Genomic DNA, 27375 nt, shown 5'->3' on the forward strand with positions numbered 1-27375 from the left:
GCCCTTGGCATAATTTTCAGGTGCTAAAACACATCAAGCTTTCATGCTAATTAGGTCAAAACAGTTACCAATTCAAGGTGCCACATCTGGATAAAGACAGGGAACATATGTTGGTTTAAAGTGTTAACGCCAAAATGCGAGCACTGTTGAATTCCATTTCAACCATATTAGCATCTTCTTTATATTGTTAGCATCTTAAATATCCATAAGCCACATGTAGTTCACATCGAGACAAGTACAAAAAAGTATTTTCTTTCTTTTTTGTACAGAAAGTGCAACTTCTCTGTTGAATAACTATAATATCTGGGTATATTACTGTAAATACATTAAGCATTCATGGTGATACAGTGCCTTGCATAAGTATTCCCCCTCTCCCCTTTGAATGTTTCCACATTTTGTATTGTTACAACCTGGAACTGAAAGGAATGGAATGGACCTGAAATTAATTGCCATTATATGCCATGAATCTACACAAAATAGCCAGTAATACTAAAGTGTTGGTGAGAAGGATCTGTGTAGTTTCCAAAATTATTTACAAATAGAAAAATGTAAAAAAGTAAACCACATGAAATTCCATTTTTAAAAAATGTCCTCTGATTTGATGAAACCAAAATTAAATTTTTTGGCCTTGGGACAAATCACAGCACTTCTGCAATAAAAGCAACACCGCTCATTACTCTGACAAAACCATTCCCACAGTGAAGCATGGTGGTGGTAGTATCATGTTGACAATTACCCTTGGTCTCTTGGTCCAAATTATCATTTGGGGCTAAAGTACTGTAAGCACATCAGGCTTTCGAGCTAAATCACCTAATGAACGTCACCTGGTCTTTTTCCAATCTTCAACTGTCCAGTTTTGGTAAACCTGTTCCCAGTCAAATGTCAGACTCCTGTTCTTCACTGACTGGAGTGGAACCTGAGGTGGTCTTCTGCTGTTGTAGCCTCCCACAGTGTGATGAGATTCTCACCACGTTTGTAAAGAGTGGTTATTTGAGGAAGTGTAGGCTTCCTGTCAGTTCGAACCAGTCTGCCCATTCTCCTCTGACCTCTCTCATCAGCAAGATAGTTTCCACCCCAGAACTGCTGCTCATTGGATTTTTTGTTTTGTTTTTCACACCGTTCTGTGTAAACCCTAGAAACTCTCGAGCGGGAGATCAAATACTCAACCGGCCCATCTGGCACCAAAAACCATACCACGGTCAATGCTATTCTGGATAAAGTCAGCAACCATATTTAAACCCTAATGCCAAGATGATAAATGGCTCTACTAAGTTTTATTCATAGTAATATTCCTAAAAGCAGGCGCTCCTCTGTACCGTATATCCCTGCTGAGACTTGGTATTTGTAGGAAGTGGTCTGTGAAGGAGAGCGTGTGGAGTTCAACCTTTTTGTTTTGACTAATTCATTGTGTTTTAGCGATAAAGTGTGTGGGGGTAGTCGACTGAGTGTAGCTAACTGTAACTAGCCTCCGAATAATGTGGCAGAAATGCAGCTTGCTAATCTTTATGGATAATCGGCAGAGCTTTACGAGTAATCTGACTTTGAAGAGGACTTCGTCATGGTTCAGTGGTTTAATGAGCACAGGCATGCTAGACAACACCTGTTTGTGTTAGTAAGTACGTGTGGGTTTATTTGATGGATATTCTAGACGTTGTTTTATTCCAGGCTAGTAAATTCAGCAGTAAACTGAAGCACTCGCAAACTTCTGCTTTTACAATACCATAGGCAACATATAACACCCTCTGCAAGGTTTTCTACCAAACGTCATCATGTGATCACTGTGAAATTTTCATTAGGGAGCCTGAAGCTTAGTTTTCTTTGGCCACAAATAGCAGTAGTATTTATTTCCTGATTTATTTCATGGCGTAGCCTGCGAATTTTCCAATCTTACAGAGTCATTACCTCATTTTTCTCTCTCTCTGCCTCTTTCTGGGAGTCATGCTGAGGAATATTTTTCATGGATAAACACCATTTTAAATATGAAATATCATTCACTCGACACTTTATTTAAATATGGAGTTGTATAGATGTAAAACCATGACACAGAGTCGTACAGGATTTTATCAAGCTATTACACCTTTGAGGCCTCGCGCTTCCTCATTTCTGTGATCTGCTAGTGTTGCTCTGATTAGGCTGCGGATATTAGCGAGGGTTTAATCAAACGGCTGCGTGTGACATCATCACCACAGCTCTTAATCTCATCCGAGCGTTAATGTCGCGATACCAGCTCAGGGTTTATGACCCACGTAATTAGCTTTATTTGTATAGAGTAACAGGCAGTCATTAAGTGCACAGGCCTGGAAGTGCAGCTCTGTCCGCACTGCTAATGGTGTGCAATTTTATGAGCAGAAAGGAATTAACCCTTATGCTCTTTTTTTTTTTTAATAAAATGGTTTTCAATGTTCACATTGCCTCTGTCTCTTATTTACAGTTCTGACTCAAGTGACTCAAAAGGACCTATTTAAAGATTTTTATGCTAATGCTAAAAATGACAAGATAAACTGGGTATTTTAAAGTGGTGGTTTGTAAAGTTTACAGTCCTCTCCTGCCTGTGAGGCAAATTACAATTGGAATGAAAACCTGACATGCCTTCCTATTCCACCAGCCAATTCCATTTCCATGTATGTCTCATGAACTGCCTTTTAAGGAAAAGTGGCTGCAGCGGAGTTTATTTCTGGGCCATAAAAATGTAAAGCCTAAAATCAAGAAACTGACTAGATCTATTGATCAACTATTCAGAATTACAGTTTATCAAAGGTATCTATGAAATGATATGAGTATTCAAGGTCACTATGTATGCCTTGTGAGTTGCCTTTTAAGAGCTGATTTGGTATGGCTGGGGTGGGGATTATTTCTGGGTCAGAAACGTGTAAACAGAAGCCTATAATCAAGAAACTGGCCAGATCCATTGCATGAAAGTATTTCATATAATTCATGAAATTCAATTCAAAAATCATAACAATATATATTCTTAGTGGTCACCTTTAAACATTACATACTGCACCTTTAAAGTAGTTGTATTGGTATGAATTGTAAAAATATGACTTGGGGCAATGAAACATCCACAGCTAAGTAGTGAGCAAAACACGGAGGTTAAGGGTGAGTGTATATAACAGCTTGTTTCTGTCTCTTGTGTCTCTAAGGTGTTTAAGCAGAAGGTGCTGGAGCTCGGTGAGAAACTGCTGCCGGCATTCAGCACGCCGACTGGCATCCCGCGAGGAGTCATTAACCTGGGCAGGTACGTGTCATGCTGAGCCGAACAGCAGCTTTTCCTTTCAGGATGTGTCAGAATACTCACCTTTCTATAAATTTATAATACTTAAGGGTGTATATCTGTCCTTCGGAGACAACATGATGCATATCTCGATATGTGATTAACAATCCACTGGTTAGAAACAACCAATGGATTAATATGATAATTAATATGTTTGTATGTTTTGCTTTTGTTTACTCTTCTCTTCACTTATGCAAATGTCTTTTTAAATTAAGAGTTTGTAGCACAGAAGGGCTCACTACCTCATTTCATTGTGCAAAATGCATAATGATGACAAAGCTGACTTTGACTTGATGATAGGTTTCAGCTGTATTGATGCATTATGATGCAGTGTGCAGTTTGCATGATGCTAAATTGGAGGCTACAAACGAAAGAAGCAGTCTTCAGTTAACGTGCGTGTTTTGGCTGATACATTAAAGTTTTTTTTAGAACTCTCACTTAAATCGATTCTTGCCATGATTATAGTCAGATCAAAGTCCTCGTAAGTACGTATGACAAAGTGATCACATCATGTTGTGTATTTTGGATTACAGCTTTTTTTTTTCGTAGATGTGAGCTGAGCCAAAGGACAGAGCTGTAGTGCTGCAGAAATGCCATGTCTGGATATTTTGACCAATGAACGAAAAAGAGAAAATAATGCTGGATATGTTACACAAAATAATTTTAAGGTGTTATTTATATATATAATGTATATGTATGTACCAGCTCTGTGATCTTTGTGCTCAGATGATTTTTATGATTTCTATGGCAAATTTTTGTTCACTTTCCTTTGGTCCATATATCTGACCTATGAATAAACGAGTTTTATGAGATCATTTTCAGTCCTATACGTCCCTCAGCCATTTTGTAATGGCTTTAAATTATTTCCAGTGTGAAATCAGTCCAAATCAGGTGGACTCAGTGAAAGGACTAATAGGTGTGAAAGCACATTAAAGTGTTACTTGGTCAATAATAATCGTATAAATTCAAAGATAACTTAGTAACATAAAGTGACCTGCTGTATGGATGTGTTTAGTTTTTGTCAATTCCATGATTTAGCTCCACCCTCAGCCAGTTCCAACGATCATAGAAATCATGGCAAAGTCATTAAAAATTACCTTTTCTCCAAACCACACTTGGAAAATAATAAAAATATCCAGTAGGTTTTGTATTTTTTTTTTCATTCCAATGTTATCATCACAGTAGTTATGTACTCTAATATAAAAGTATTTATATTTCCTCAGCATTTATTGTCTAGTCATGCCTCTGTCTCAGAACAGAGTGACTGATGGATAGAGAGAGTGATATATGAGAAACCAACAGCTGGAAGAATGCCAGCTTGTTCTTTGTAGAGAGAATGTCACTGGGTGCCTGTGCCCTTCTTCACTCTATAAGGCATTGATTTTTCCAGACCTGGAGATGCTAGGGCCGTTCTGACCTGCGTGGGTAATGATGTAGAGAGCATTTATAATGGAGGCCCAGTTTAGCATCTCTCTCATCTCCTTTTCTCCTCTGCATGCCCTACGACAATGCAACAGGAGAGCGATCGTTTCCTATGGAAGTGTGTGACTGAGAGCTGAGATTAGAGCAGCAAGACAGGATTTTGACACTGATATTAGCAGAAATGTTTATGAATACCACAATATTCAATGCTTATTTATTTCTGTTGTGCCACACAGGTTGTGTTGTTTTATATCCATGGGTTGAATATAAAACAGTATAGGATGTTATATATTCATGTAATGTAATATTAGATGATAAAGGAGTTGACTGCAATACAACCAATCATTTATTTATTTTCTATAAAATGATTGCATGATATTGTAGCATAGGTGAATATAACATATATCGTAATAGCCCCTTTGATCCGCCTACAAGATCACACTCTTCTACTTTTGCCGTTTGGGAAGTGTTTAATAATAGACACATTCACAAGACGACTAAATATGGTGTGTAGAATTGGTCAAAAAGAAATTTCCCAAAGAACGAGGCAGTGTCTGTCTGCAAAATGACCGAAATATCTATCCATGGGACTAAAATGATCAGATGACCAGATGAGTTGGTCAGAAAAACAGTAGGTAATTTGAACGGTAATTTTTTTTTCCTCATGTCCCTGGGGATGACTTCTTTTTTTTTCTTCCAGCAACTTTCTTTTTTTCTCTCTGTGAAATGAAAGCCAGTTGGTCCGACCTCGCGTAGTTATACAGTTCACACAGCTTTGATTCCTGTTTACCTCATTCAGTCCTTAATAAATAATTCCCTCTTTTTATGTTTTGAAAGTCGTTTCAAATGAAATGTCACTCGTGTAATATGTCAAGTCAATACCAATACATAAAAACCTAGTTTATTTGAGGAAAGCAGCGGTAGTTATTAAGGTACCTGACGGGATTTCTTCCCACCGTCTATGTTGCTTTTGTTTTTTTTTCTTTCCCACTGATATCTTGGATCGATTCTTTGAGACAAAAGTTTTCTCCTGGCCCTCTCCTCCTCCCCAGACATCACTGCTATCGATTTTCCTTTCAGAAGGAAAGCGAGCCATGGGCTGCTCTCACAATGAGAACTAGAAGCAGCAATTGCGTGAATTACACACTCTCTCAGTGTGATTCCTGCAGGCACAAACAACACCACAGAAACCGGCTTGCTCGGAAAAAGAAAGCCGGGATTGCACTCAAAAGACTGTGCATGCCTTATGAGACTGTCTAGGCCAGAGGTGTCCAAAGTCCAGCCCCAGGGCCAAATGCGGCCTGTGGACAGATGTTCACTGGCCTGTGGCTTGTCTCATAGAACGTATGATAGATGATGGTCATTCGGCCAACACGTTGCACTTTTTCATTTCACCTGATGATGGCAGCAGACTGTGTTAACACAGTTAGCTAAAACGCAAGATCCTTTTTTTCCCCTGAGTACACCTGCAAATTAATTTACAGAATGATAGTTAGTCATGGCTACAGACAAAAAGCCCAAAGTTAACAGTGAGAAGAAGAGATTGAAAGATTCCTTAATTGAAGTGGATTTGCAACCATGTATTATTTAATTTCATCTCCAATATACTGTGGTAGACATATTTATGACTGTGCATGACCGGCCCTCAGGTATTTCGATGAGGTCTAATCTGGCCTCCTATGAAAATTTTGGTCACTTCTGGTCTAGGTGTTTGAAATTTCATGGCCAAAAGCAAAGCTAAATGAATCCTGTTAGCTCTTTTTGTATAAAAAGGAAAAGTCTGCCTCTGTAAACACACACATGCACACAGACCATTGACAGGCTTGACAATGATTGCTGTTCCAACAGACTTGATTTGCAAATATTTGGCATCCCAAATAATGTAATAAGCACTAATGTCTGTGCTATTAACACACAAGCAAGTGGGAGCGGTTTATTAATTCTATGCAAGAGTTATCTTGTCTATTCACAGAGTTCCAGTGCCGAGCTCTGACACATTTCCTACATCTTTGTCTCTGTTTTGCCATTTTACCACAGTGAGTGTTTTCTTTGTGTCTTGTTGCCATGACTCCAACCATCCATGCCGCTCTGTACCTGCTCACATGGTGGGCTGGTTGCCATGGTTTCTGGTTGCTGTGCCACACGGTGTGGGCGATGGTACTCACACTGCTGCTTTGCCCTCTGTTACAGTGGCACCAGTTGGAACTGGGGATGGGCGTCAGCCGGGAGCAGCATCCTGGCTGAATTTGGGACGTTGCACCTGGAGTTCATGCACCTAACGGAACTATCTGGAAACCCCATTTTCACAGAGAAGGTTTGGTGCAGTACCCATAGTAGACAGATAAAAAAAACAGCTGACAAATTAAAGGAAAAACAAGTAGGTGGCATTTATTTATTTTACTAAAATGGTTTGGTTCCACTTGTGCACTTAGACTATAGTGTCTAAAAAGGTCTTCTGAGTGATCACCTTTAACCGATAATTTCTATCTTGATGGGCGTGGTCTCTTCCATGATGGCTCCACCCCCAATCACAGGGCACGAGGAGTCACTTGAATGGTTTGATGAGGATGAAAATGATATAAACCATATGCTATGGCCTTCAAACTGACCAAATCTCAACCCAATTAACAACCTATCACTTCGTGGTAATGCCTTACTAAGGCACTTTATGTTGGGTTTTCCTTTAATTTGTCACCCGTCTGTATATATCTCAGTGACAGTTATGTAAGGCTAGAGGATGATTATACACTTGGCATGGAAAAATGCACTGAACAATGGAGTATTTTCCCTGCTCTCACAGATTGCTATTGCTATTGTATTGGGAAGGCTTGGTGTCTAATACAGTTCCACACACTGACACCGAGACTACTGTTATTCATTGTTTCAGGTGATGAACATCCGAAAGCTGCTGGACAGGATCGAGAAGCCACAGGGCCTGTATCCCAATTTCCTGAGCCCTGTCAGCGGGAACTGGGTCCAACGTGAGTGAGAGCTGAGATCATGATCAAAAAATGTTCAACAAACAAGACTGTTAATGTAGGATCATGTGTGTATAGATAGATAGATAGATAGATAGATATGCATGAATTAATATGGAATATGACTAGTATTTCATTAATGTTCTTTTAAAATGATATATATTTTCTTATATTTGTTTGTTTACTTGTTTGTTTATTTCCTGTCTGCTGTATGTAATTGTTGCTGCTCTTGGAGCACATAGATATTTTTCATGAAACGTTCTCGTTGAGATTTATAGCCACACTTATTCTTCCGCTCAGCTCTTCCCGTTTCTCTATCAGACTGAAGCGTTGGACGGCGGCATTATACCGAGGATTATTAAAATGACAATACATTCCATTAGCCGTGGAAATTGAATCTTTCAGATTCGGATGCGTTCTGAAGTGCGAGCCGGTGCACGTAATCTACACGACAGAAAATTAGCGATGGGTAATTGTAACTGTAGATGAATGGTTAATGGAGACCTGAGAGATAAGGAGAGGTGTGAGTGTGTGAGATAATATATAGTATGTCCCTAATTGTCCTTTAAAACTTTACAATAATAGATGTGAAATGTGAACAGGGAATGCAGTGAACCTGATCTTTATGCTTTAGTCCTGGTGATGGAGGCATGGCCTGTGTGCCTCAGTACCAGTGAAGAAGGCGTGGCCTCTCTGCCTCAGTCCCAAGTGAATGAGGCGTGGCCTGTGTGCCTCAGTCCCAGTGAAAGAAGTGTGGTCTGTGGGCTTGTCATCGCCAGTGAGAGAGGTGTGGCCTCTGGGCTTGTCATCGCCAGTGAGAGAGGTGTGGCCTCTGGGCTTGTCTTTGCCAGTGAGAGAGGTGTGGCCTCTGGGCTTGTCTTTGCCAGTGAGAGAGGTGTGGCCTCTGGGCTTGTCATCGCCAGTGAGAGAGGTGTGGCCTCTGGGCTTGTCATTGCCAGTGAGAGAGGTGTGGCCTCTGGGCTTGTCATCGCCAGTGAGAGAGGTGTGGCCTCTGGGCTTGTCATTGCCAGTGAGAGAGGCGTGGCCTCTGCGCTTGTCTTTGCCAGTGAGAGAGGCGTGGCTTCTCACTCCTCAAAGCTAACACTATACATATACTTTATACATGTACAGAGCCAGTCAAAAGTTTTTTTTTGAGTTTCTTACATTTTATTACAATTTAATCACTCTTATTGCCACAGACCAAACTAAATGAACAGCAATTACATAAGGAAAGTTAAATCTTTGTGGAACCTTTCCTCAGATCCTAAAGGGACTCTAAATGATGCCTTTATTGCTTTAGTAAAGACACTTGGAGTGTAAGGCTGTTAAATAAAAGACTTATACACTGTGCTAGTATTATCTGTAAAACATAAAAATGTGGTGTGCTACAAGCACATAATTAGATCAAGATTTTGATTTGATTTTTCAAGCAAAATAAAATCATTTCTAACATCAAGCAGTGATTTATAGGTTCTGGCATGGAAATGGCTTTTGATTTTCTCTGGTCTCTTCTCTCAGATCACGTTTCTCTTGGAGGCCTGGGAGACAGCTTCTACGAGTACCTGATCAAATCATACCTGATGTCAGACAAGACAGATGAGGAGGCCAAGCGCATGTACTACAACGCTCTGGAGGTATGGAAGAGTGTATTTCGGGAGTATGTGTGAAATGTATACACATAAACTTATATACAATTGCTAGTCATGATGGGAAATATACACAGTCCCTCGCCCAGCCAGAATAACACTATGTGAGCGCATGAAAATAAACTCATATAATGACATTTAAGTGGACATGACTTCTAACGTTTGGGGAACAAAAACACTTCCTGTTTGTCTTGTTTCCTGGAAGTCAGGGCTGATCCAGATCAAAACTCTCTGTGTCTGGAAAAAGAGTGTGAAAAGAGAAGCAAGGCAGAAGATAAAAAGAAGAAAAAAAGATAATGATGATCGTTTACTATTGATCTTTTGTTTTCACCTCTTATAAAAAGCTGAATAGAGATACGGCACACATGGGGAGACTTCAGAGATTGATCGCCGGAGGAAAATAGCTTGAAAATGGAACTCTGTTTCTTTTCAGTCGTATTGTTATCAGCAGATTCATAAGTTTCCCACTACGGAAGCCCAATGGAATCTCAATGAGGCTTGACTTCAATCCGCCAGGGAGCAGACCCTTCCGTTATACCATGCATAAATCATAGACGCCCAGAGCAACATGGGCACACTGTTCCTATTTAGCATGTGCAGAGAGATACTAGTGAACTGTATTATATTTTGCTCGGGTTTGCCATTGTTTGTACAATCCTCCTGCTTCTGGAAATTGTGTCTAGCATCCATTCAAGCGAACTAATATGCTGTTATAAATGGGCTACCTGGTGCCTGCTATATTAAAAGCTGACAGAACCTGTTTGTCCGCTGGACAACTGTGAATGAAGAACCCATATGGCCAAAGGTTTTTGGACACCTGACCATCACACCCATATGTGCATCTTCCCCAAACTGTTGCCACAAAGCTGGAGACGTCTTTGTATGCTGTAGCAGTATTCCCAATTTCCCTTCACTGGAACTAAGGGGCCCAAACCTGTTCCAACATGACAATGCCCCTGTGCACAAAGCGAGCTCCATGGAGACATGGTGTTCCAAGGTTGGAGTGGAAGAACTTGAGTGGCCTGCACAGAGCACTGACCTCAACCCCAATGAGCACCTTTCGGATGAACCGGAACGCCATCTGCACCCCAGACCTCCTCACCCAGCATCAATGCCTGACCTCACAATGCTCTTGTGGCTGAATGGACAAATCCCCACAGCCACGCTCCAAAATCTAGTGGAAAGCCTTCCCAGAAGAGTGGAGGTTATTATAAAGCAAAAGAGGAACTAATTCTCCAATGGGATGTTCAGCAAGCACATAAGGGTATGATGGTCAGGTGTCTACAAACTTTTAGGATCCAGGCTACTCCGCAAGCCTGTGTAGGATAAATGGTACAGAAAATGGATGTTAAATATAGGGTTAAAGCTATACTAGTGCATCATAAAAAATAATCCCGGGTGTAGTGTGGTCCTGTAAAACAAGATTTTTAAAAGGAATCATAGAAAACTGTTTCTATGTTGTTGTAAATGACTGCTGAAGGTTAAAAGCTTCATCTTAATTTTTTTTAAATAAATATCAAGTCATTTCATTGATTAAATATTGCATGATAGAGTTGTCATACTGTGTATATATCATAACTTTCAACTCCTAATCTTTATTATATCCTCTGTTTTGGACCAGGCAATAGAGGCCAACTTGGTGCAGAAATCTGCAGGAGGTCTTACATATGTGGCTGAATGGAGAGGTGGAATTCTCGACCATAAGATGGGGCATCTGGCTTGTTTCGCCGGCGGGATGGTGGGCATCGGGGCAGACGATGGCACTCCAGAGAAGAGGCAACACTACCTAGACCTGGCAGCCGAGATCACAAACACATGCCATGAGTCTTACAGTCGCTCAGGTGAGTATGGAAGAACAGGGAAAGACACCTTCCCAGAGTGACATGACCACCCTTCATTTTTTCCTGACCAAATACCCTACCTAAAACTCGACACATTTACTGTGTACGATGTATTAATACTAGATCATTTTTGGTATTTTTGGTACTAGATCAAATATGGCTAGCTAGCAAGAATTAGTCAGCATTTTTAGCATGCTAGCTGCAGAATAAAATCTTGAGGAAATCCTGAGGGAAAAGTAGCATACATGAAAAGCTACAAGGCTTCTGTGTAACTGAATCATCATTCATACATGATTTCTTGCAAATTTGTAGCCATTTCAAAGAGTGAAGATGAGAAAAGATGAAAAAGAAAGAAAAAGCTATTCCTCGGGCAGTTGCTAACAGTGCTAACTTTAACCTCAACCATTTGTAACTTTGTAACATGCGTATGTAAAATCTTACAAACCTTCTAGATTGTGTTGGTTATTTTAAACTAAACTGATTAGGGCTCTTGGTTTTTAATTTATTTTACATTAGCCTAACTAGCCTAAAGATTAAATCAAGTCTGTATTAGCCATCATGGCTAATAACAAACGCCAGCCAGTTAATGAGACTCATATTGCTAAACTAGAATATGTTAAATAAGTTAAATATTCCCTACAACCAGAGCTCCACTGAAGTAAAACAACAACAAAAAAACTTATAACTGATCAAAATATTGCTTTAAACTTCCACTGGATGCTAAAACAGGAAGCATAACGTCTGTATTGTGCTCCAGCTCATTTGCCAAACCTTCCTGCGATTTGAAATTAACAGTGCATAGCAGAAACTCATAACTCGCTGCTGAAAAACAGTTCTTCTAACATATTATTTTTCCATCAGGCCAAAAAGAAATGCTGTCTCACATCAAATCAAATTTGTTCAGTGCTTTAAATTAGAAGAAACTGTTAGCCACTTTCTCTGACGTTCTTTCAAAACTTTTAAACAAGCTGTGTTGATTTTTTTAGAGATGAATCTCAGGCTGGATCAAACTCGAAGCTTTTTCCTACCCGGGCCAGAGGGAATCATGGGAAAGTGAAGCTCAAACTAAGATCCACCAATTTTCCCCAAAAGCCTTGTTTGATCTCTGCTTTCACATCCATTTCAGTCCCTTGATTGCTTAGCGAAAAATATCTTAGGGAAGATTTGATGTTTAGTACTGCACACCACGAGGAATCTTTCTCTCTTAAAAAAACTATATATATATATATATATATATATATATACATACACACACACACACACACACACACATATATATATATATATATATATAGCTAATGTATGACATCACACAGCACTTTTCATGAAATACCTTTGAACTCGTGCCTAAAAACCACATTGATTTTCTTTTCTTACAGTTTCTGTCCTTGTTAGATTCTGTTAAGGATCATAGCACAGCTGAAGAACAAGAGTTTCAGGGAGAAAAAAAAAAAAGATTTGCTCGGCACGGAAGAGTGTGTCATATTTAGCGCTCTTTAATGCTGACAGTAAAAGTCATCCTCTGGGAGAGCTTCTGGCACTCCGTTAGCTTAACACGCTGGCTAGCTTCATCTCGGAAAGGCCCCCAAAAAATAACGACGCAACAAAAATCAAAACTGCCCCATGAAAAAACAGATTTTTACAGTCTCTGTAAATGAGAGCAAAATGATATCACAGTGGCAGTTTTGCTGTTTACCCTTTTTATAAGATTTCTTTTTTAAAGATCATTTTAAGCTCTTCATAAGATTATGGACTTAAAGGGAATAAAAGGAATAAAATAATATTTTACATATTACACCAGGCACTTTTTCTCTCCTCTGGAAGGTGACATACAAAGTTGAGCACTGTCCTAATAATATGATGTCCATTTAATAGAGCTATTGAATGCTCAATTCTGATTGGTCAGAAGGTGCGGATTAATTTTCTATAACAACAGCTCTGACACTTTTGACTGGAAGGTTTATATTAATTCCAATAAATTATTGTTTCTATAGTAACAGTTCAGTCACTGGGTTGTATGACAGATGATGCACATAAACAGATTTTCTTGTTAACATGGACGCAGTTTCTTGGTAACATGACAAGATGCAATTTTTTGTCTTATTAACTTTGAGAGAGAAAAAGAGAAGCTGGTGAGGGAATGACTGTTTATAGCTGCCATAATGTAAGTGATAAGGGGAGCTAACTTGTTTCACAGACATTAATTGTAACTTTAAGTGTTCTTTAATTAATAAATTAAACAGTAACAGTCGATCCACTTCTTGTCAGGCCACATTGCACCAAGCTGTTGTTGATAATTTTCCTTGAACAGCACTCCACCAAGTATTTTATTCCTTACACATTCACATCTACTCATTTTGGAGATGTTTTTTATCCAAAGAAACTTGCACATTAGGCAAATACAATCCAAACATACAGCTATAACAAAAGCCAGCTTTTCTTATATAAGTGCTATATTTCAGTGAAATGTTTACAACCCCCTAGAACAAGTTGAAGAATAAAGAATTGAATGAAAGATGACATTTTAATTATACAAACACAGCATTGAGTGTGTTGGGTTTCATACAGATGTTCCTGTACTAACATAGTGGTCAAATAGTTCATGTTAAGTTTTTTTTAATAATATGAACTAATGAAATGTTATTAGTTAGGTTTGTATCTTCCTTTCTGAGTATAATAGAAATATTATTTGATAACTTGGATGAAACCCAACTGCCTCCAACCTCTAACATCCTCTAAATAGTTTTTATATCCTCTTAGTTTGATATTCACCCACTCATTTTACCCAACATCTGTGTTCTAACTCTGCCAGATGTCATACACTGCCTTCGTCACATTCAAAGAGAAAGAGGGTCATGAGAAATCTGTAAATTCTTGCTTTTAGTTCTTTTCATAATATTTTTCAGATTTTTGTCTCATTGCAGGATACATGCACATGTCCTTCCTAACTTCTTGTAATTATTTGAAGATAAATAAAGAGGTACATTTCCTTTTCCACTGAAATGTATGTTAATTTCAGGACTGGTAAAAGCTGCAAAAACAATACTGTAGATACAGATAGCACAATTATACAACTAAGTGATACAGGAATTAATTAAAGGGGTTGGTCTTATTTTCCAAATTGACCAGTTGTGTGGAAAATATGGCAAACAGCTCGGCAGTTGAGATTCTTGCACTAGTGACTGAAAGGAGGTGATTTTTTTTCAAGTTCTAGGACTGCTACAGAGCAACTGTAGAGCCCTTAATCAAGGCTCTTAGTCCTCAACTGCTGATCTGAGTGCTTGGACTGGATTCTACTTCAAGTCAGTTGGGACAACAGCATCTGCCAAATGAATAGCAACCATCTGGACTACAAGAAAACATATTTAAATGTCTCTCTGATCTCTCCAGTTCTGATTTATCTAGCTTTCGAAGTTTTTCAAAAATACAGATTTATACAAAGTCTGTGCTCAACAGTCATGATGAATGAGTCAGTCATGTAATTTCCTTTTCTGTGTTTTTCCTCCATGTTAAGCCACTAAGCTCGGCCCCGAGGCGTTCCGCTTCGACGGAGGCGAAGAGGCGACGGCCACCAGACTGAGTGATCGTTACTACATCCTGAGGCCAGAGGTCATCGAGAGCTACATGTACATGTGGCGTCTGACCCATGATCCCAAGTACAGGGAGTGGGGCTGGCAGGCGGTGGAGGTGAGAAGAAAAAATTGTGTAGTTACTTCTTTGTGGATCGATCTGAATGTGTCATTCTCGGAGCTCCATAAAGGTATAAGAAGTTTATGGACCCAAAGGAATGCCATTTAGCAATTAAGTCAGTTATTTATGTATAATAGTGTGATAATTGGCAAAAAGCTTCTCATTTACCATTATAATGTAGTATGTAATAAGTAAGTCCTGTTACAGGAAAATAATCAATGACAGGGTGGTGTGATGCCGACATAAAGCAGAGTTACTGTTACCACCCCGAAGATTATTTTCCAATAACAGCATGTCCTGAAGTGGTTTATTTTTCTTATACCACAGCATTTGCCAACAATTACAACTTCTTGTTAATTAAAGACCATGTCATACTTTTTATCCATTTATTCTTACAGTACATTCAGTGGGTCGCATTTGTCAAGCTGGATATGAACAAATTTCTTTGTAAATCATTCTTGATGACTTGATGCATTTACACAAGAAATTTGGTATTCATGAAAATCTTGTAATTTCAGAAAAAACAATCTTATCCTACTCGTGCTCCTGAGTGTGTGTAAATTTATGCATAAGAAGATAAACTAATGTAAACCTCGACTTCATCGACTTCAAATCATATACGTTATATAAGGATTCAGTGGGTTGTGAAACCCAGTCGTTTATATTATTTCCATTTATTAAAGAATATGAAAAATAAAGAATGCAAGCCAGATTAATACAAATAAAACAAGCCATTTATACCAGTGATAAAAGAAGAAAAGCTGCTGTATAAACGGAGGACAGGCCGGTCTGTCTGCGTATCGCCGTAAGCCGTAAACAAAAGCCTCTGCTGATGGAAGATTAAGGTCACGCTTATGAGGGAAACGATTCTTAAAGACTGTTATGATTTTTTTCATAGGATGAAAGCTGGCTTATAAATCCGTTCCGTTTGCCACAGCATCTTCTTTTAACCGTTAAACACTTCCAGCACATCAGCCGAGATACTTAAAACGATTTTAAAAGAGCAGTTTCCCTGTGTGACGTGCTTGGTGTGCATGATCACCTGGGCACAGTGTAGATCTCACTTCACTTAATCCATACCCAGTTTCACCGTTTCTGTCATTTCTCTCTAAATATTGATTTTTTCATGTGATGTTCGACTGCAAAATATTTTATTGGCATAGAAGTGAGTCAAAATACCTTCCACTTCTGCCCTTCTGTCTTGACTCGTATTGTTCATTTCATCTTTCCAGCACTCTGTGCACTTGACCTTTTATGGAGTTTTGTAGGCGTCAGTAAATGCAGATGAGCTGTGATGGGAACACGCTTTGCACTTTACGGGTGATCAACATACGCATACAAGTAGGAAGAAAATCAGACTTTCTGAAACGTTTCTAAATCCGGCGGAAAAAATGAGTTTGGATTGGCTTACACAAACAACTTTACTAAAAGATTGACAAATGAGGCCCATTGTTGTGAAACGTCAACGAGACAAGTTCCGTAATCACATACATTATAGCAGCTATAAACAGTCATTCCTTCACCAATCTCTGTTTTTTCTCTCTCTGAAATTTGCACCTTGTCATGTTACTGAGAAACCAGGTAGCACAAAGTCCTGAAGACTTTCCTGTATCGAAAAACAAAGCACTGGCACTGGAGACTCCTTCCAAACATGCAAAATAAATGTTTCCTTAAGGAAAACTTCACCATAGCCATCACCGTAGAAAATTAATCAACACCTTCTGACCAATCAGATTTGAGTATTCAGTGGCACTGTGGTGTAAAATGTATTATATAATGTATGTATGTATGACACATCCAGTAGAAAAACAGTGCAGAAAATGGCGCTGACTTTAAATCAGCTGATTTTACCGTCTGCTTTAAAAACAGGTGGCAGGTGGGCAAAGCGAGATAAAAAAGATCACGGCAGAGCATCTAACATGCCATTTATTCTCATTAGCTTTTGCAAATGAATGCTTGGCTAAAGTCAGTGTATTAATACAGCTCGAGAGTCTCTCTCTCTGACAGGATGACATGTTAATTATAAGGCGGAAGAGCACTGAAATAGATATGTCACGTTCATTTCCCAGAGAAACACAAGGGCCAGTCGTAATCGCAGTGTAGATGTCTGCCATTGTTACGACTTAATAGCACCTTAATTTGCCACGTCAGCTCTTTTTTAGTCGCCTGTCAAATATGTTCCTCCTCTGACCAAAATGTACAGGACAGCATTCTCATGTTGTTGCTTGTTTTCTAGTCACACCGAGAATTGATTCATTTATTAATTGTTAGCCGTGTCAGCAACTTTAAGAATGAGAGCATGTTTTTCGTAGGCACTGGAGAAATACTGCCGCACTGACGGAGGTTATTCGGGGATCAGAGACGTCTACGCTACTACGGTCAGCCATGATAACATGCAGCAGAGCTTCTTCCTGTCTGAAACTCTGAAGTGAGTGCTTTGTGCAATCTTAATGAAGTACACACACCTAGATTGTAATGTAACCAAATGGCGCTAAAAGTGAGTGAAAGGTCATGTTGCTAGCTTGCCATGTAACTTAGCATGGCTGGCATTTAGTTTTTAGCCTAATGTATTACTTAAACTATAGTAAAGTCTAGAATGCCTTTAAAAGAAATAGTAAACAGGAATACAAAATTATTGTTATTAATACAATTAGTTTGATTAATTAATTATTTTTTAATAATAAATTGAATGAAAAATAATTCAATTAAGCATACGTTTTAAGCACGTAAAATTTACTTTTCAAAAAAAGGATGCAAACTTAGTAGGAATATATGAAATACTAGGAATATACCAATGTATTCTTTGCCTTAATAATGTTGTGTTATCAAAACAAGAAAAATATGGCATTTATCATTTTCCTGTCAGATTGATTGATTGATTGATTGATTGATTGATTAATGCAGATATCTGTACCTGCTTTTCTCTGATGATGACCTGCTGCCGCTGGATGACTGGGTGTTCAACACCGAGGCTCATCCTTTACCCATCGTCCGCAAGAGCTGCTTAGAGGAGCACAGTGGCACCACACGAGACACTCAACACACACACCCAGTGTAACCTGCAATGGCACACCCTGACACACACGCACAGCGAGGCAGGGCCTCGGTATCACTGGCCCTGCCGCAGCCTCTCGGCTCCTTTTCCTGTAAGGGATCTTGCGCTGCACGCTGTGATTGTAATATCTGAGCCGGGACATTCTCTGTGGACAATCAAAATGAAAATTACTTTTGTGACAAGAGCACCTTTGTTCCCTTCTTTCTTTCCTCTGTGAGGAAAATGGAATATTCTTCAGGCCCAGATTGGCGGGGTGGGCACCACCTCATCGTGGGCTATTTTGAGAGAAAGAGAAAATCGCTTCATTCTTCTTCAGCACTCTGTTATTTCTGTCCATCTTTTTACTCTTTTTTACAAGCTAGTGACAGGCAATTTGTGGACGATTTGTTTTTATTAATGACTCTTTCAAGTGATTTGCAAGCTCAAAAGAATAGAAAGCAACAAAACTCAACAGTACACATGCAAGTTACTTTTTTTTTTTTTTCAAGAATCAGTACATAACCCCGCTGCCATTACCCATTTTGCTTCCCATTTTCTTACCTGATTTTTGTCCCCATGTCATTATCCTATCTGCATTCTGATCTACATTCCACATACTGTTACCTGATTTGTATCCTCTATGTTGTTACGTGATCTACCTTCCCAGTGTTCTGCATTCTTGATGTCCTTGTCTGATCTGCACTTGTAACTTGATTGGTCCCCTTCAATCTCTGTCCCTCTGTCATAACGAGATCTACATTTCAGTGTTGTTCCCCTGTGTTTTAACCCAATCTGCATTACTTGTGTCATTTCCCAATCAACTCTTTCCTGTGTCGTTACCCAATCTGTGTCCCCCATACCATAACTCATTCTGCATCAGTTGTGTCATAACTCAATATATATTTTCTACTGTTGGTACATTCCTTGTATCATTACTCAATCTATGTCCCCCTGTGTCATTAGCCAATTTGTGTCTATGGTGGCTTTACCATATCTGTCACCCCCCCTTTCTAACCCAATCTCATCCTGTTTCGCTACCTAATCTGTGTCCATCATGTTGCTACTCAATCATTGTCCTTCCTTTTGCAACCCAATCTGCATCTTCTGTGTTGCTACCCAATCTGCAACACCCGTGTTGCTACCCAATCAACCCAAGCACTCAATCTGTTTCCCTGTTACTTGACCCGCATTTCTTGTGTCTTTAATCAGTCTACTTCACCTGTATCACTAGCCAGTCAGTGTTCATGGTGACTTTACCATATCAGTTTCCCCCTTGTTGTAACCTGATCTGCATCCCCTTGTCATTATCCAGTCTGCATCCCCCTTGTGATTACCCAATCTGTGCCCACTGTGTCACTATTCAATGTGTCCCCCATATCACTACCAAATCCTGAAGATCTTCACTAGTTTTCACATAGATTTCGTCTATCGAAGAAAGAAACGAAAAAAATCTAATCTAAAAATATTGATTCACTAAAATGCTTCATTCACAAGAATTAAATCACAAAAGCGTGACTAAATGTCCATCATTATAACTTACACAATCTTTGGCCAACGCATTTCAGGCTTCATTATTCTGATTTTTCTTTGCTTTTTTGTTTTTGGGTTTTTGTTTACTTTTCAGCCAAGGTGTCTGAAAGCTTTGGGAGGCGAATAAAAAAAAGAAAATTCAAAGGTGGTTTTGAAATATTGTTTTGTACAATGTTTCCTTTGAACAGTATCAGAAGCTGAGTGTGTATGAAAGTAGAGAACTAAGAGAGCTTCAAGCATATCATGCTTCAAAGACCAGCATCAGCAAGTTCAAAAAGGTACATAGGGGAAAACACACACACACACACACACACACACACACAGACATGCAGAGCGCACACACAAAGAGCAAAAAGTGACACAACACACAAACCAAGTCCTCTAGGTCCCTTTATCTCTGCCCGAGCAGCTGCACTGAGTATGTTGAGTTTTATTCACCACCGTCCACCGCGTTGCAGGAATGTGCTGTACATAACCAAATGAGTGTGACTGTGAGTGACCTGTATTGTTAATCTGTTAATCTGCCCTGGTTGATTGCCCTCACTCTAATTTTTTTCTCTCTATCTTCTCATACTTCTCATTTCCAGTTTTTTTTCCCCATTCCTTTAAATGATTCTTATGTACAATTGTATTCTTTCCTTTCATTTGATTCCCTCAGGTGTTTCTGGAAAAGGAGAAATTTTGATGATTATTGTTACTTATTACTTATGGTATGAATTATCCTTGTTGATTTGACTTATCTTTCAATGTTGTTGTATATTTTCAGATACTGGTTCAAAAATATATCTGTGCAACTTTATACATTTAAAATAACTGCACAAACCTTGTGAGTCTGCGTCTTATTATTTGTATCTATAATTGTTTTTAGCTTCATGTCAGTTTATTGATTGCACTATGTGCAAATGCAAAATGCAATGCAATGAGCATGGTATTGGACGATTAGTAGAATTTCCCTAATAATTCCCTAATAATTCTAATAGTTCATACTGGGTGTAGACGTTATTAGGGAAATTCTACTAATCGTAGAATTATTAGGGAATTATTAGGGAAATTCTACTAATCGTCCAATACCATGCTCATTTACCTGTACTCTTAAAAATGTATCGACATCTGATACCATTACCATGTGATTTAGCCCAGTGTACGTTTTTGTGCTAATGAACAGATGACACGAAATGACAGATCTGAACGTAACTCAGACTGCAAACTGTCTTCTTTGAAGATATCAAGAGTAGGAACTCCAGCATTCCTACAATACAGGTAACCTGATAAAATCTTTAAACATAAAACGCAGCACAAGGAGTTCATTGCAGCAATCACTGGCTAGACGTGTCACTACCCAATCTGTATCCCCAATGTCGCTATCCAATCTGCATGCTCCCCACTGCCTGAAAATTTTCAAAACTGGTAAAATGCAGACCTAGTGAACTCCCTCAGAACTTCATACACCTTGGATGTATGAGCAAAAAGAACAGCCTGGGTGACCCGGAACAATAAACTTCCTTAAAAAGCCTTATACTGCACAACTGAGGACATGCAAAGGGATCTGTAATGTCTGTTTGTTAATGATGGCTGTCCTACTGTGACTGCCTTTCATATGTTAATTTGCAGGGTGACGGGTGCTTGTTTTGTTCTCAGACTGCAGGAGGGAGATGACTAAGGCCCCGTTCACACCTGGCATTAACATGCATCCTGGGTGATCGGATCACAAGGGGCAGCCGAGATGCATAGCCCTTCACACCTGGCATTATGAATGCATCTCCAGTGGCCACTTGTGATCGTATTTCATACATCGTTTCTTGCACATTTATTATGCACATTTATTTACAGGCTGTTTCAAACGTTTTAATTGTATGGTCTTCCTCTGTATTTATTTTGAGGCAGAAATGTTTCGTGAATCATATCTCATGTACCTGTATGGACTGTTTTAGACATTTTAATCGCGTGGTCTGCTAACAAAACAAACGAATTAGAGATGATGAATGTAGCCATGTCTTTCAAAAGTCTTTCATCTTTGCCTTTATCCATTAGCCTTGCGGCAGAGATCTCTACCATTCAGCATTTCCAAACAGTCTCGCAATGATTACATAGTTTCTGGCTAGGGCAATGACACAGTCGATCAGGAGGTCCTTCATTGCTGTGTAGGACGCATCGAGACGCATTCACGTTCAGACTACAAATGGGATGTGGCCATATGTGTCCCAGACTACCTCCGAAGGTGGTTTGAGTGATTGGATCACAATGGGTCTTCATCACATTTGACCCCGTTTACACCTGTGTACTCAGCGCTGACCACTTACGGTCCGATCACCCAGGACACATTTCAATGCCAGGTGAGAACAGGGCCTGGAAGCCAGATAATAAACAGTTAAAAATAACTGTTTGGGTTTGAACTCCCCTGAAATATTTTAAGACAGTACCAAATGGTTATTCATGGATGGTAAACATAACACACAGCATAGTTGATTATGCACAGTATGTCATCGTTACAAATGCATCACTTTTTTAACCACAATCAATCAAATAAATCCTCAGTAACTCAACACTTAAAAAAATGCTACCCCACTCTACTGGAGGTTTACTGCAGGAGGAGAATAGAAAGGCAGATCCAATTTTAGAAGTTAGAAGATTTACAGGTTAGCATGTAAGTTCACAATATATATTGGCTACTGTGGTGATGAAAATATTTATAGTTCTGCCATAGTGTTTACGACCAAGGTAGAGGATTGAACTTGTACAGGAATTTGTGTGCCTCAAGCAGGTACTCTGTGATTGCGGTAGCAAGAGAAGTATGAAAAGCCAAAATTGTTCAGCGTACTGGAGTGTTATGACATTTGTGAGAATGTTAAAGTGCCTAGCTTTTAAATTTCCCTGTTTTTTATAAAGTGACTAAATTTGAATTTTGCTGATGGTATTGCCATTGTGTTTACCACCGAGGTGGAGTCTTGAACTTTTACAGCAGCTTGTTTGCCTCAAGACAGGTACAACATGATTGAGGTAGCAAGGGAGGAATGAAAAGGCACAAGTGTTAAGCATAGTGGAGCAACATGACTTTTGTAAAAGGTTCACATTCCTAGACTTTAGGTTTGGTTTGACTGTTGCATATAAGTTCACAATTGTGTCTAGACTTTTGTTTTGTTTCTGTTTTCAGTATAGTGTTTAGCTCAGAGGTAGAATCCTGATAGGCGAAGGACCCTGTGAGCCTCCGCAGGCAGAAAAAAAGGAGATTGTCCTCCTCAGAGTGGGTACACAATGATTACCAAAGCAAGAGAGGTACGAAAAAAAACACAACAGTGTAGCATAGTTGAGCAACATGACTTCTGTGGAAAAAAAAAAAAATTCAAGTATGTTGCATTCTTTTTTTATTTACCATAGTGACTAAACTTTAGTTGTACTGCTGGTTTTGCCTTATTGTTGACTGAGGTAGCATCCTGACTTTGTACAGCAGTTTGTTTGCCTCCAAACAGGTACACTATGATTCAGGTAGCAAGAGAGGTAAGAAAAGACAAAGCTGTTTAGTATAGTAGAACGGATTGACTTGTTTTTAAGTTCAAATACTCAGGCCTTACCTAGCCTTTAGAATTTCTTGTTCTTAACCAGTGTGGCTAACCTTTATTTTTTGCCGTAGTCTTAACCACTGAGGTAGAGGCCTGATTTTGTACAGGAGTTTGTTTGCCTCAAGTCAGGTACTCCATGCAAGAGAGGCAAGAAAAGACAAAAGTATTCAGCATAGTGGAGTGTTACGATGAAATGCCTAGCCTTTAAATTTCCCTGTTCTTTAAAAGAGTGACTAACCTTTAATTTTGCTGCTGGTTCTGCCGTAGTGTTTATCACTGTAGTTTATCCTGAACTTGTACAGGAGCTTGTTTCACTCAAGTCAGGTACTCCGTAGCAATAGAGGTAAGAAAAGACAAAAACTGTTCAGCATAGTCAAGCAATATGACTTTTGTAAATTATTTAAATATCTAGCCTTTACATTTTCTTTGTTTTTTATTTACCATAATAACCATAATAACCTTAATTCTGCTACTGACTGTTCAACCACAGAGATAGAATCCTGAACTTGTACAGCAGCTTACCCCATGAATGAGGTAGCAAGAGAGGTAAGAAAAGACAAATGTGTTCAGTATAGCGGAGTGTTATGACATTTGACATGCCTAGGTTTAAATCTCCCTGTTCCCTGTTAAAAGCGTGACTAATGCTTTAATTTTGCTGTAGTCTTTATTACAGAGGTAGAGTCTTGGACTTGTACAGGAGCTTGTTTGCCTCATGAGGCGTGATTGAGGTAACACAAGAGGTAAGACAAGAGTAAACTTTTGTAAAAAGGTCTAGTGGCTTGTTTTGAACTTTATTCCCCTCTGTTTTCACTATAGTGTTTACCTCAGAGGAGGAATCCAGTTTGGTGAAGGAGTCTGTGGGTCTCAGAAGGCAGAAACAGGAAATTGTGTCCATCAGGATGAGTACACACAGTGATTAACACAGGAAGAGAGGTAAGAAAACACACAACAGTTTAGTATAGTGTATTGACATGAGTTTTTTTTTATTAAAAGTGCCTTGATTGTTGAAAAATATCATATTAGCAAAATGAAGCTTACCAGTTCTTTGGTAATTCCTGGCAGATAGTAATTCTTCCACGAAACCGTATTTGTGGAAGAGGGTAATGCAGGCAGTAAAGTTGCTGAATGTTTATCACTTGCAGGAAATGTACAAATAATTACATGTTCAAAAGTAGATCAGTGTATGTGAAGGTTTTCTTTGCTCTCATTAATCTGTGAGCGGATTAGAATCGCTTTTAAAGATATAACTTTTTTTAAAGTTGTGTAATATATTTGTACATATTTTTACACTGTCATCTTTCACGTAGGCCAGTTTTTAGAGAAAGTGGAAAAATAAAACAAGAACATTATTATGAAACAAAAGGCTGATGGAACACATCCTGGCAACCAAATGTAGCATACCGCAATCTGAACCGTTGGAACGTTCCATATAATCATCCAAAATGACTCAGAAATCAAGTTAATATGTCTATGTATGAACAAATAAAACAGGTAGTCCATCAAAACAACACGTATCAGTTCACAGTCTGCCAGATTATGCTCACAATAAAAGCTACCTGAATGTACTGCTGGAATTTATAGTAATTATGAGCCAAACTCACTACCCAATCTGCGTCCCTGTGTTATTACTCTGTCTTGGATAAAAGTCAGCATGAGGAGTTCGTTCCTAGCAAACACGGGTTGGATGAGAAAAAAGTTACATTTGAGTTGTCTCTACCCCCTGGACTTTTGGCTCAACTCTGCCCTGGCAGGAGGAGCTGGATCAGGTCCGACTCCACTCCATGGACTCTTTGTTCTTGGGATCCCCTGGCTATTCTTCCTAACCTCTGAGGTGCCATGAAACTCTATTCTGAGAACCACTGACATAGGTTAAGGATGTTGTTTGAAGCATGTCCTATATTCATAATAATAATAATAATAGTAATAATAATAATAATAATAATAATGCAAACACAGGCACATCGCTGAACAATTTCTTTTCATGAACAATTCCCCTCAGCTTTAAGGTGATTACATTTCAGCCACAGCACTTTCATCTCACCCTAATGCTAATCAAAGAAGGAAAGGGCAAATCTATAATACTGGCATGTATCAATCCTCAAGTATCAACCCTGTAGTATCGATCCTGGCATTTTCTTTTGTGAGTCGATGCTCACCTGAAAACACATACCCAGTATTTCTTTTACTATTCCAAATGAAATTTAATGTGTATCTAATGCATTAACTGGAACTGTTGTAGTAAATGACTTTGTAGTGTTGGAGGCATGCCAAGGGATAGACACACACACACACACACACACACACACACAACGAGAATAGAAGGACATTGTTAGGTGTTATGTTTACTGCTGTAAGTAAGGAATAAAACACTTGTGGTCGTGGTGTTATAGGAAAATAATCAACAACAGGGTGGTGTGTTGCTGCCTGACGCAAGCCAGAGTTATGGTTACTACCTCAAAGTAGATTATTTTCCTATAACTGTTTTATTCCACTTACATCACAGAAATTTGCCAACGATTACAATTCTCTTTTAAAAAAACAAATATTTTTTTTATCTGATTATAGTTATGTTTAATGTTGTGGGACATCAAAAAAAACCAAATTACTTTCTGTTATCAGTTAAATTATAACAGTTATAAAAAGCCATAAAAAGCTGCATATTCTATCTTCTTAACTTCAAGAGAGAAAAAAAAGAGTGTGGGTGGGGAAACGACTGCTTATAGCTGCTATAACATAAGTGCTAATAGGAACTAACTTCTTTCACAGACCTTCCAAAACAATAACTGTATAGAATATAAGGTGTAATTCTTTAATAAATAAAAATTTATTAGTTGCTTTGGTATAAGAGGAATAAAACACTTCGTAATGTGTTGTTAAAAGAAAACAATCACCTTCAGGGTAGATACAGAAACTCTGCACACTTGTCGTGTTTATTCCTTACAGAACGATTATTAGAAGTTTCATTATGGGCATCAGGATACTAGCATTTGTATTACTTGGCAATGAATCGATAGTATCAATTCCTAAAGCAAATTCCACAAGACAATCCATGTTTCCCAAACATTTCTTCAAAGTTAAATTAATTCTAGCTAGTAACATTTGTGGAAAATTGATGTACAAGTGTATATAGGTTCTGCATTACAAATAAGAGATGTTAGAATAGAAAATATCACAAGTTTAGCTTATTCAGTAGCTAGATAAACATCTGCTAGCTAATATGTTAACTAATCATTAGCTTATAGTACAATACTAGAAGTAGTACAACCCTAAAGAAATATAATCTCAGTGTGCCTAACTTTGAACAAGAAGACTCATTCGAAAGGGTTCCGCTGTGTATGTTCTAGGATATAACATGATGTAACACTAAAATTAGACATGAGACAGACAGAACCATCCATCCATGCCGTATGAAGCAATACTGTGTCTTGTTTTTATCAAGACATTGTGTAAATGTCACTTGCTTAATAGTCACTTGCTTAATTAACAAGTAAATATATAAATAATGAATAAGACAGCAATGAAATCTGGGCACTTGTTTACATGTGAAAAGTATATTACAGATTTAATTGATGAGCAACTAGTTTGACGATAGCTCAGCATCCACTAATTAGGGTAAAAAAAAAAAAAAAAAAATTAATGGCCCGCTGTAGTCATGTGACTTCTTAAAGTGCTCCAGATTCATCACACCCATTCTCGAGTTTGAGGCGTTAGATCACTTGCATTAATTGTGCATTTATGAATAGTGGAGTGTTATTGCGTTCAGGGCTAATTCATGAAGTCGTATGTCTCTCATTTGTTTTCTGAGTAATTATGTTATTTTGTCAGGGAATATATTAGTGAAATATGGCATTAGTGCCTAAAGCCAGTCATCCTGAGGCAACATTTAAGTCCATTAGAATATTTTCTGGGAAAGGGAGAGAGTATTTAGATTATTTATCACTAATTTAAAATACACAAGTGGCTTAGCTTGTTTTAGGTCAAATACATTTTTAAACGTGTCCAGATGTGACAAATCATACACATGGAGTTAGCAATAGCCTTAGACGGAAAGGCGTCCAATTCTTAACTAGAGAGCGAGAATTCTCACAACATGCCATCTCCTAGTAAAGTTTTATTAAGGGATCACAAAATTTTACTTGCTTATCATCTCAGAAGTTAATGTTGATGACTATGGTTAGTGTTGGGATGGAATACTGAAGGTCACATTAGCTAGCTAGCTAAACAGAGCACAGAGTGGTAGCTAGATTGCATGAGCTTGTTCTTAGGTCGCTAATAAATTTCACAATATGTTAGCAAGTTTGGTAGCAGTTTCTAATGCTAATATGTTAATGTGTTCCTGCACAGAAACTGCTTTACAGCACATTGTGATAAATGAATTGTTTAGAAAAGGTTGTATACATGGT

The 27375-nt window shown here is 38.6% G+C and overlaps 1 protein-coding gene across 2 annotated transcripts in view; it reads left to right on the top strand.

Annotated features, from left to right (window-relative positions):
- LOC113532696 (mannosyl-oligosaccharide 1,2-alpha-mannosidase IA) overlaps nucleotides 1–20238 on the top strand; it is a 212842-nt gene extending 192604 nt beyond the window's left edge. For both annotated transcript variants that reach the window (XM_026924220.3, XM_026924218.3), the window contains exons 5-12: nucleotides 3144–3238; nucleotides 6887–7010; nucleotides 7584–7677; nucleotides 9193–9308; nucleotides 10942–11161; nucleotides 14676–14848; nucleotides 17164–17279; nucleotides 17756–20238. In XM_026924220.3, coding sequence (XP_026780021.2) covers nucleotides 3144–3238; nucleotides 6887–7010; nucleotides 7584–7677; nucleotides 9193–9308; nucleotides 10942–11161; nucleotides 14676–14848; nucleotides 17164–17279; nucleotides 17756–17909 — 1092 coding nt within the window. In that variant the 3' untranslated portion in view covers nucleotides 17910–20238. The remainder of the gene's footprint in view (nucleotides 1–3143; nucleotides 3239–6886; nucleotides 7011–7583; nucleotides 7678–9192; nucleotides 9309–10941; nucleotides 11162–14675; nucleotides 14849–17163; nucleotides 17280–17755) is intronic.
- Nucleotides 20239–27375: the final 7137 nt, after the last annotated feature.

This window comes from Pangasianodon hypophthalmus, chromosome 22 (assembly GCF_027358585.1).
Source record: "Pangasianodon hypophthalmus isolate fPanHyp1 chromosome 22, fPanHyp1.pri, whole genome shotgun sequence".
Classification (NCBI taxonomy): Eukaryota; Metazoa; Chordata; class Actinopteri; order Siluriformes; family Pangasiidae; genus Pangasianodon; species Pangasianodon hypophthalmus.